Genomic DNA, 12,005 nt, shown 5'->3' on the forward strand with positions numbered 1-12,005 from the left:
AACACTGCATACTTTTGAAAGCATGCCATCATTCGCTGATGGTCTAACACCACGTCGTCGGCCTAGGACATCCAGTTGACAGTCACCTATTGTCTGACGAGCAAGGGAAGATACTGTCCACCAGATTGGCCAGATAAAGGTTGAAAAGACAGGGGGCCAAAATGCACCCTTGCCTCACTCCTTTCTCTGTGGGTATTTTAGATGACGGACGGACGGACGGACGGACGGACGGATGGCCTTGCCTATCCAACCTAACTTGTACATGGGTATTTTGTATGTAAGTGGATTATAATAGCAAGTAACCCATCCAGTATACCCCAGTTTTTCAACTTGGCCCAAATTCTCCCCCTGTTAACTGTATCAAAGGCTTTTGATAGGTCAATCCAGGCTCCATAGAGTACCTGTGTGTTCTTTATCCTCGTTAATATTTAATATAAGCACATTAAATGCTGTTAAGAGGCCCCTATGGGAAACCTATTTGGTGTCTTGATAAAATACCCTTTTATACAGCCCAATACTCCAACTCTTAAAATAATACCCAAAAGGAGCTTACACTCTGCGTCAAGGAGAGCGATAGGGCGGTAACTAACTGTATCGGCCCAATCACCCTTCTTATAAATGGGGATAGTTCTGGCCTGCTTTCAAGAATCGGGGCATTTTCTTGATCTTAATATTGCCTCGAATAGCTGACACAAGACTTGCGTCCATGTAGGAACATCAGTCTTTAATATCCTACTTGAAAGGCCTTTTGGCCCAGCTGCCCTGGAATTAGCTGATCGGCCTATTAGATTACCAATCACCTCTCGTGACACCGGCAGTACCAACTGGACCTCATTTGATAGAGTATCAGTTACCAGACTAATTTCCCTGAACTCCTGGCCAAAATTGTTCCCCCAAACCCACTCTGCTACCGTGTTACTCTGCATGGATCCTTGAGAAAGTTGTTGACTGTTAATAATTGCCCAGAAATTCCTGGAGTTGCTAGCACTTACTGCCTTTAGCATGGATTGGCCATCGCCAAGATTACACCTGAATCTCTGAGATCTCATCCAGTTCCGATATTCATTGCTTAACTCTTTCTTTTTCTCTGAGCAAATATTATGGGATAGTTTCTGATTTTTATGTTGTTTTTTTGTTTTACTGGTGAATCTCCCTTCTCGGCTCTCTTGCGATTCAAAGTCTCTCCATCAAAGCTATGTTTGTGTGATGGGGGTACACCTATTTATAAGGCCTGGGGGATCTAGATCTCAAAGGAACGGCACTAATCTGTCTGACCTATATAGTTCTTTCACGTCAGTTTCCAATGCAAATTCCAATGCTTCCATCAGTTTTTTATTAAGTACTCAGCCCTCCCTACTACATTTTGTAATCCTATTTTTATTCCCGTTTATACATATGTCTGCACTTATTCCCTTTCTAACTTTCTGCAATTCCATTACCAAAAATGCCATTAGGGGAGTATGCCCACTCAAACCCATTTTATTAATACTAATTTCACAAGCAATGAAAAGGTCAGCAGACACTATCAAATAGTCCAGAACTGAGCTGACTTTCCCATTTGTCCAAGTTGCCCCAGGGACTAAATCATCTTTTAAATTTCCATTAACCAACTGTGCAAAGTATTGTAGCCCATCTTTCCTCCTTCCGCTTCCCACTGGATACCTTGTTTGAAGTATTTGAATTCCCAAGGCAATGTGAGTTAAGATCTCCAGCCAACAGACCAGCAGAAGGGAATCTAATGTTCCCCTCTGTTAAAATGGTATGCAGTGATTATACTGAATCACAAAATAACTAATCCAATTACAGCAAACCAAAAAAATAACTAATTCTAAAATAATGAATTTGGAAAATAACTAAAAAAAAGGGGTTGGGAGTGGGAATAGTGGTTTTGGGTCTGAGGGAAAAGTATTAGGAACACAAAAAGGAGTTGAGGGGAACCCCCCACCCCCAAAAACAACGAAAAAGGAACTGGTTATTTTGGAATTCGTTATTATGGTATTAGTTGTAATGGGATGGATTAGTTATTTTGGATTCGATAAAATCACATGTAACTGCCAAAATGGTAAATGGACCTAACATGAACACAGGCAGGTTGGAGTGCGCTGGGTTCTAATATAGATCAATGACTATTATTGATTTCATGCCATTCCTTGTCTCAAAGGAAGTTCTTATATCCATTATTCCATGAATATTGCTTTTAATAATTTCAGATCTAGATATGAGTGAATTTCGTGTTGCTATCAGCATGACCCCCCAACGATCGACCCCCATTTGGACATGAAGCTAATTGCTCCCACATCATTAAGCCATCCAATTTGAAGAACTTCTGCAGCCATGTCTCTTGAAAGAGATTTGAATCGTAATCATGAAAGATAAAATCACCCATTGCTCTATCTCTAAAAGAAATCGAACCCTGTGTAGTCCAACTCATAAAATGAATGTTCTCCCTTGTTCCCATCTATGTTCAGTTTCTGAAACACCTGGGTCAGTATATCTGGTAGAAGGGCCCATATTTTTCGGTTTTCGCTCCTCCCTGGAACTACATTCCTCCTTATTCCTCCTCCTCCTCATTCCTCCTCCCATTTCCCTTCTCAATACAACTTTTACCACCAATTCTATCTCCACTCTGAGGCAGAATTTGATCCTTTCATCTTCTATCATTTAAAGAGGGAAAAACTGGAAGAGGAACCTACCTCTATTCCCAATTTTCTAAATTCTTCTCAACAATTCAAAACAGCAATCATACCACCCATCCTAGCATCATAGTTTCTAAGGCCGTTTCTACTACATGCATAGTCTCATTATATGGAAAACCCATACGCTCAATATCGGGTGATGAGAACATGAACAGATCTGGAAAGGTCTTCATTGTGCTGCGATTTAATGCTGTATAACGATCCTTGTGTTTAGTTGTTTGACCAGACTCTTGGACTTGCAAAGAGTTTTAGGGCAGCCACCTTTCTGTTAGAGCTCGCTGCCCCCTGGAACGCATCCTCTGCATTTGTTTGCATAATCCCAGAGTGTTCAGACCGGTTATCTGATGGCTCATCCACACCCTGTGACAGAGCCCTCCTTCATTGATCGGGTACCAGAGAGGGTACAATTGGCCAAAACACAAGGGAGCGATCCACCTGCATTTTGATATGATTGCCTTCTCCTTTCCTAGTTCTTCCTTTAATTCATTCTTCAAAGTCTTATTTCCCCTACAAAATATCATGGCCAATCGTATTGGCTGAGCCTGCGGACCAATTGACTGATCTGTGTGTTGACCCACCACCCGAACTACAGTTTCCAAGCCACTGTCCATATCAACCTTTTGGCTGAATGACTTATTTTTTGGCATCCGTTTAGTTTTTTTCCTTAGCTTCCTTATCACATATTATATGTGGAAAATCAAAGAAGTTGTTTCTTCGTCCTTTCCTCAGTTTTCCTTTGTTTTGATGTTTATGTTCTCCAGTGTGCACTATTTGTTCACTTTCCACTCCAAAACTTACGATCTTTACTTTCTTTTTCTTTCCCCTCCTCTTTTTTAAAACATTTTATTGGTTTTACAACATTTCCCCCAACTGGCCCTCCACCACCCCTCCCCACTCCCCCCAGAGCGACTTCTGAGGAGTCCCTGGTCCAGTTCTTCCATGGACTGGTCGCTACAGGTCATTGCAGTTCCAGAAGCTTTAGGCACTGAGGGCACCACACAACCCAAAAATCATTCTTGAGGAAGGCTAAGGTTTCTCCCCAGTCTTTTGCGAACTTGTGCACATTGTTCTCCATGGCGTACGGTGCCCATTCCAAGGCCATGGTTTCCCATATTTTCCGCAGCCAGTCCTGTACTCTTCCACCTTTGTGCTATTAAAGTCATAGCTGCGAGTGTTAGGACCACCCTCGCCTTTTCTCGGGGTCTGGGTTCTCTCGTTACAGTGCCCCCTTGATTCCTAATAGGATCTGTTCCGGTGGTCTGCTGCCCCCTGGTCCGCAAGCCTAGCCCTGTGCTTTTTGCACCTCCCTCCAGAATGGCTCGATCTTTGTACACCTCCACCAGATATGCTCCACTGTGCCCTCCATCCCACACCCCCTCCAGCAACTCCCTGATCCATCCGGATATATGTTATGGAGGCTGGCTGGCGTATAATGCCAGCCGAATAGTATCTTGTACCATGCTTCTTGCAACTGGGATGCTCTTGCTATTTTCGGGATCATCCTCCATAGTCTCTCCCTTCCAATGTCCCTCCCCAGAATCCCTTCCCACCTACGCATGTACGACCATTGTTGCCGTGGGGTTGCGTCGTCCAATACCCTGTACAAGTTAGATATCATCCCTTTGCAGCCATCATTAGTCGGAAGGAACTTTTTCGAATTGCGTTATCTTCCTGGTCGCAGCTTCTTTAATTCTGGGGCGCAGTACCCAATGTCGTTTTTGCGCATACCTAAGTCTGTCTCCTTCCTTCACCGCAAATTCCCTTTTGCATTCCTCAAACAAGAGTATTTCCTCCCCCTTAAACATATCTTGCAGATTCCTTCTTGCCATTTTTTGAATGCCCCCTTCTCCAACCCAGGTGTGAATTACCCATTGTTGAATATAGGTGTGAAGGGTGAGGGAAAAGTTGTAATTCCCCTGAACACTATTTTATCCCAGTTGTCCACCACTGATTTGGTGATGGAGCACTCGTATACAGGCCTTGCCCTATACTGTTTCGATAGCCACAACACTTCTGCCAATTTGTGATGCGCTACCGCCCTATCCATTTTCACCCATTGTTTGTTTTGCGTGTTCGCCCCCTCCTGGAGCCATTCTCTGATCACCCGTAGCTGCATAGCTTCATAATACTGCTGCAAATTTGGCAGCGCTAGCCCCCCTCCCTCCCTCCCTTCGAGGGTGACATCAGTAGCTGTCTGCTTACTCTCACCTTCTTACCTTTCCAAAGGAACTCGTTGGTCAAAGCCTTTATTTACCTAAAGAAACTCGCCGGTATCGCCTGGAATAGATATAGTATTCACAGGAGCGTAACCATTTTTAATGAGGCCATTCTTCCCACCCACAAGATCCGAAGTGTCCTTCACTTGTGGAAGTCCCGTTTAATGTCCTTCAACAGTGGGGGGGTAGTTAACTGCGTACCAGCCTGCCAGCCGGCGTGATTTTCACTCCCAGATATCCAAGTCTTCCCCGGGCTCCACACAAAGGGGGTGACTACCTTTCCTCTCTTTTTTTTGGATTTTTTCACCACCCTTTTTACAGATTAGAGGAGATAATTGCGGGCTCCTCTACAGTTCTAAGATCAATAACCTCCAAGGACTGATCACCCAATGTCTGCACTAACCTGACAAACCCTTCCAACACCGATTTGGATAGAGGTGCAACCTCCATTGGGAACTCTGTTGCATATCACTGTCATCTTTGCATTATTAAGGGCTTCCAGGTCTTTAATTTCGCCACTAATCGAGTCCAATTGAAGATTAAGATTACATAGATTTTCATTAAACGATCCAATGGTTGTTAACTGGTCGCTATGTGATGAAATTATATTTTTCAGGGCGTCCATCAAAGGTGTATTAATAGCTCACCATCGAACCATCACAAGAGCCCATTTCTTTTGCCATTTCCAAAAGAATACGTTTGTGTTTGAACCTCACTCTTCAGTAGCTCAAAGACATTTACCATTGACTTCAGAACAAAACTGAGCGCCACCAACAGTGATTTCGGAGGAATTTTTCTTATTCTGGGTAATTCTTCCTCTCTCTGACTCGTGGTTGCTCTACTATTCACAGAATCTATGTAAATGTTTGCATCTGGAGCATGATTTGTTAGTAGTTGCACATAAGGGCTTCCAGGGGGACCATATATAACTGGTTGACCCATATCTTTATTTTCGATTAAGAGATCCCCCCTGAGGGAAACCGCATAATTCTAGCTTGCGTGGAGATCATTGCTTCAAATTCCCCCAGGCTTTGTGCACTTTTCTTAGGGAAGCGATTTATTGATTTATTTATTTTTCTCTTTTAATAGAGGACTTTGATAGAGTATATTTCAGTGTGTTTTTAAACAAATCCCACAGCAGTTGCACTGAATGGGGAGAATTAGTGACCCCTGTCAAAGTTTGAATGCTCAAGCCAGTATATGGCTATTATACCCTGTTACATCGTTAACTTCAGAGTATCCGAAAAGTCCAAAACTCTTATTTCTCCGCTCTCGGATCTTCTTTCAGACTATGCTTCTCAAATAGTAGATGTTAGACATTCAGGAACCCCTTCTGGGATTATTCTGTCCTGGATGTTTGGTTTTAGTGTATTGAGTCTATATAAGGATCACTCTCCACTTATTCCAGTACTGTGGTCTGAAAGGGTAGAGAAAAAATAAAAATAAATCTAAACCCTCCATTCACCACTTTATCAATTTAGAATCCGCTGATCTCGTACCTTTTTTTTTTTTTTGTTTTTTTTTTTTTGTTTCCCCTTCCTTCACTTCACATACTATTGATTTCAAACAGGGTGAAGGCACTAGTTTCCAATCTCAAATTATCCACAGTTATCAAAAGGTTACTGTAGAATCTGTAAGTCTATAGAAAACTACAGGGAACGACAAGGTAGTTACTTTGTAAGGTCAGAGATTCGAAAATATAGTAAAGAAAACAACTCACATAACAAAAATTACTTTAGCCAGCTTCATGTCTGCTGATTGCTGGGTAAACAGTGCAAAGACAGTCAGTCACACGTAGCTCTTAAAACTTAAAAGCACGGAACACAAAGCACTTGTCACACTCTGCACTGCTCTGCACAAGTCTTTATTGAGTTAGTTCCGCCTCCCTCAAATGCCACAATAGAAAGGCAGTCCTCCAGGAGCAATATGCTTTGCTAGGTATTGCCTCAAAACACTACACACACACTCACACTCACACAATCACCCTGGCAAATGCCTATCTCTTGACTACACAAAAGCCAAGACTGGTGACCTTGCCAATACTTTTTTTTTTTTTTTTTTTTTTTTTTTAACTACCCGATTTCCCGTTTGAATCAATCAAAAGTCTAGCTTGGAGGGTAGTAATTTTCTTTCCTAGTTCAAGTTAGGGTTGGAGTGCTTAAAAGCTAGGCATTCATAATAACTTATTTATATTGCAACCTTTGCTTTTGTTCTTTTCTAGGAGTGGACATGAAGAAAGACTTATGACGCTCCTTACACCCTTAAATGTGAACTGCCATGCAAGTGATGGAAGAAAGGTATGCAATTGTGTGCGCGTGTGCCCTGCATTAAGTGTCTAAGGACTTAATTGTCACGGTGTTCTATGTCTCGTGATCTATGTGGAATCATGTAGTGAAGCGGTTTATTTTTCTACCGAAGTCTGCTTGCCGGTGTGATTTGAGTGCTGGTTGTGGGCTTTGTTCTAGCTTCAAAAATTACCTTGTACAATGCCGATATCGGCCCTCTTTTTCCAGGGAAAATATCTGCTTGAAAAGGGGTTGGGCGTCTGGATATGTACTTTTTCCATTTCTCTTGTGTAAGAGATCCCCTCTTCAGTTGAAGGTAGTGGAGAATAGATCATTTCCCAATCCCAGGGCCTCCACAAGGTCTTTTATATAGGAATAAAACTTCTGTTTCCATGGTTGGCCAGCCCTCTACAGACGTAGATTTGAACAATTTCTGAAATCGTAGGCCATCAGGGAGTTCACCTATATACAATGACACCTATATGCATCTGAGCGGTGATGACCAGGATGTCAATCTTTTTACTTCTCCTCTATTATTCCATAGTTCCCAAAAGGGGCTCGGTGGGAGTTGTTTGGTGACTACTATTGCGGTAGAAGATCTAGGGGCCCAATGCTCTTCCGCTACTATCACCGGGCTGAGCGCTGTGTTTTCCAATGCTACCCATTGTGTTGAATTCTCTGATTTTGAAATGGTCATAAATCCCTAGTTATTGAGCTGCTGGGTAATATCTTTCCACAGCAGAAAAGACTGGGCCTTCTTTGTCTTGGGCAAGTATCAAACATTCATACGGTATCATGGACTTGAGGTGGGAGTTTGGGGGGGTCGGTGTATGGCTTGGGTCTGGTTAACATCTGCCCAGTATGAGCTCCTGCTTTGATCCTTATAAGGATCCTCTTTTGGCAGTGCTTTTCATTAAGTTACTGCATGAATTTCAACAGATTGTAACTGCAGCAGTGTTCTGCTAATCTTGCAATGTCCTCCAACGACTGTAGAGCCCCTGGGGACGTGATGCCGGGTGACGACGACTGTGGGTACTAAAATGACAGCTACCACCATAGCCTGGTGCGACCTGGTGAAGGATCCAAGAGCCCCTGATCTTGAGCAATGTCCATAGCCTGCACCGCAGCTGTGGTGAGGTGAGCAGGCTTGCACTATGACCTGAGCTACCGGAGGAGTGCCTCCAGTGGGTCTGTGTAACTGGAGCAGCTGTGTGAGCGTGCAGCGGGGTCCTCGGGAAGGAGGACCCGGTGCGACTACGACATGAGTCGGAGAAGAGCAGGCGAGACCCTGCGTGTGGCCGATGGACTGGAATGTGAGCTGCACAGGAGAGCGCTCAGGCGTTGCAATTATTTCCAGCACTTCCAACGTATGTGTACGCTTAAAGAATCTGCATTTACATAGTGGCAATCTTAAATCATCTTTAGTAGAGTTCAAGACGGATCTCTCGCAGGTTCGAATCCACATATTCAACGTTTGCTAAGGGAGTTTCGGTTTGGATAGATGCAGCGGTTCCTTTTCGATTTATGATTGTGGAAGTGTACCGGCAGGGCAGATATATGTGGCTGTGCATGGCTGTGGTACACCAAGAAGTATGCATAGTCAACTCCCATTGCCCTAATCATGCGATTCCCACTCATCTTCGCCTGTTGAATAGTAATCTGGCCCAAAAGAGGAGTACCCTGTTCCTGTGGGGCGGAGATTTTAATTGTGTTAGAGACCCTGACTTTGATAGGTCGGGCTCTGCATGGGGCAGGTCTTCACTGGCATCAGTGGCTCTTAATGTGTTGCTCATGTAGAGATAGCTGGTTGATCTATGGTTGACATATGGAGGGAGTTAAGTGCGGGTAAGAGGGGATACTCTTATTACTCAGCTTCTCATGAGCTTTACACTAAAATGGACTATTTGCTTGTGTTCAGTTTTGGATCACTCCCTGCTGGTGGTGTGTTGGGGGCAGTTGGGCTTTGGAAGAGCAGACTTGCATTTTTGAATCGAACACATGTATGGGCTCCTTGGTAGAATCGTAGCTTCTTTTGCTGCGGCCCCAACGTATGGGGGCGTGGGAGAGATTTCGGAGATTTGACTATTCAGTGTACACATGGGGGGGGGGGAGGAGGAAATCAGTCGGTAAGGTTATTAGCATGGCTATGTAAGACTGAGCAACCACGCAGTGCGATCACACTACGCCATGATGGCGCCCCTTGGCGATCTCAGGCAGTAATTGATATCATTGCCACCTTTTATAGCAGACTATATAAGAACGAGGCATTGGTCGATGTGGAGGAATTGCGCTCTGTGCTTTTCCCAGATTAAACTGCCATTACTCGCTGCTGAACAAGCTACTGCACTCAAACTGCCTGACGGAGGAAGAGCTAAGTGGGGTGTTTGCATGCTTGGCAACGGGGAAGACGCTGGGGGTAGGGGGGCGATGGACTCCCCGCAGAGTTTTACAAAAAGTTTGGTCGCACCCTTGCGCATGTCCTATTGAGAGTTTGAGGAAGCATATGAGAAGGACTTACTCCAACCTAGCATGTGAGAAACCTTGATTGTCCCTATTCCAAAGCCCAGGAAACTGGTGGAGCAATGCCAGTCACATCAACCTTTTGGTGATGCTAAACCAAGATGTCAAATACTAACTGCACTGTTGGCTGGGCGGCTTCCCAATGTAATCAGTGCCTTCATTCATGAGGACCTAACGGGATTTGTGCCTGGACGGAATACCTCTATGAATCTCTGCCGCTTGCAGCATATAATTGACAAGACTAACTTACAATGCGCACAATACGTGGTGCCGTCCTTGGAAACTATCAAAGCGTTTGATTCAGTATATTGGAAATGGTTGTGCACTGCATTGAGAGGCTTTGGGATAGGAGAGTGCTTCATCCGTTGGGTTATGCTTGTATATACGCAGGCAGTGGCCAGGATGAAAACGGGCAGACGGGTGTCCGGAGCATGGGGAATAAAGAGAGGGTCTATACAAGGATGCTCCCTTTTGCCCATGCTTTATATTCTGGCACTGGAACTGCTGGCAATGGTTTTACGGTAGGAATTCTCTGAAACTGGGGTTGTGGTTGGGGGCTCTAGGCATCTTGTTTCTCTTTACGCTGATTACTTCCTCCTGTACCTTTACGAGCCAGAACATAATCTTCCCATCATCCTGGAGGTTCTGGATGACTTTGCTAGGCTGTCTGGGATCTCTTTTAGTAGACAGAAGTCGTGTCTCTTCCTCCTGGTGCGACTGCGACAATGTGACGATAGGGTCCTGCCGGAATTGGGACTGCAGTGGCCAGTAAACACTTTCAAGTATACACATAGTGCACACACTGGAGGACATGCACAACAGGAACATGGTTAGGGCGATGAAGGGGGTGCAATGATCCACAACAGTTTTCGGGTAAATTACCATTATCTCTCATGTGGATGGCGTCACTTGTGAAAATTATAATATTGCAGCGCCTACTTTACGCTTTCACAAGCATGCATTACTATTTGACGCCTAGACACTGTGCTCAGGGGATTTCACTGGGGACACAGCAGATAGTGTTGCTTTGAGTATCCTATGCATGATGTATAGAAATGGTGGTGTACAGTTAGCACGGTTGGAGCTTTACTAACTTGCAGCACAACTTCAATGTGTTTAGAACTAGCTTTCAGATGAACCTACAATAGGATGTTCTGATTCTGGCAGAGAATAGAGGCCCTCTGGGTCGTGGATTGATGTATTAGCCAACAGACACTACTGGTCAGTGTAAGGAACTCATGGTGGCAGCAGTAAAGACAGACAGAAGTGATCACAGTTCAAGGGTGTTTACTAAACTGTATAAATGGGTGAGAAAAACACCTAATCTAAACCTAAATCTAAGATGGGAGCAAGCTATGACCATCAAATAATAAGGCAGTCCTAGTGGCGGCTTGTTCAATCTTTTGGTTTAGGGCCTATACCAAAATAATCTATTGCCTATCCTTACCGCTACGTTATGAAATAGTCTGGGATAATGTTCATCAGAAAAGAAAGAAGTGTTCTCAAAATGAAGATAAGAGACCAGGAGAAGGTCTAGTTAAATTAGCCCAGGGAGGCCAATTGTATTAGTTGTGTAAATGTTGGGGCGGGGGGGTGGTCGAGGGATTTGGGATCAAAATATGGGCTTGGTAGTGCCTGCAGTTGGAAGTGCTGGGAGGTGGTATGGGCTCAATCCCCAAGAGGGCAAATCGGGCGGGGCTAGAGCCCGATTGAGCACACCCAGTTTGCAGGGGAGGGATGGAGAAAGAGTCCCAATCAATAAGTAAAAGGATATGGAAATAGTCAATTGAATAGTCAAGGAGATGGCTAGAACCAATAATATGGTCATCATGTCACTAAATAGCATGATCAATTACTGATTTTTCCACATTTATTTTATAGCCTGAGATGTTCTCATGCACCTCGAATACTTTGGATAATATTTTTTTTTGATTCTTTGGAAAATATCATAATTAGCAAGATATCATCTGTGTGGAGGCTAGACTTATGTTCTTGTCCTTGAATTATGATGACCTTGATTTCCGGGGGTTTACCTAATGATCGCAGCCAGGGGTTCATTAACTATGGCAAAGAGTAGGGGGGCGTGGCTAACTGGCCATGTAACAGGACGTGCCTGATGGGAGCTGCTCCGAAGATCCGACATTGATCCATGCTTACACATACTGAAAACGACCAACCTACCTCAATAATTGAATAATAGGCGTGTGAACAGTATCTCTGCCACCGCTGGAAATATGGGGCTGATCGGGTGACCAGTAACATTGTAACGAGAGATGGAACGTTCGGCG

At 44.1% G+C, this 12,005-nt stretch overlaps 1 protein-coding gene across 3 annotated transcripts in view; it reads left to right on the forward strand.

The window, feature by feature from the left end:
* The window catches only part of TNKS2 (tankyrase 2), a 2,182,082-nt gene that overhangs the window by 229,675 nt on the left and 1,940,402 nt on the right, over positions 1-12,005 (forward strand). For all 3 annotated transcript variants that reach the window (XM_069611330.1, XM_069611331.1, XM_069611332.1), the window contains exon 5: positions 7,134-7,209. In XM_069611330.1, coding sequence (XP_069467431.1) covers positions 7,134-7,209 — 76 coding nt within the window. The remainder of the gene's footprint in view (positions 1-7,133; positions 7,210-12,005) is intronic.

This window comes from Ambystoma mexicanum, chromosome 8, assembly GCF_040938575.1.
Source record: "Ambystoma mexicanum isolate Mex_15411 chromosome 8, UKY_AmexF1_1, whole genome shotgun sequence".
NCBI classification, from domain to species: domain Eukaryota; kingdom Metazoa; phylum Chordata; class Amphibia; order Caudata; family Ambystomatidae; genus Ambystoma; species Ambystoma mexicanum.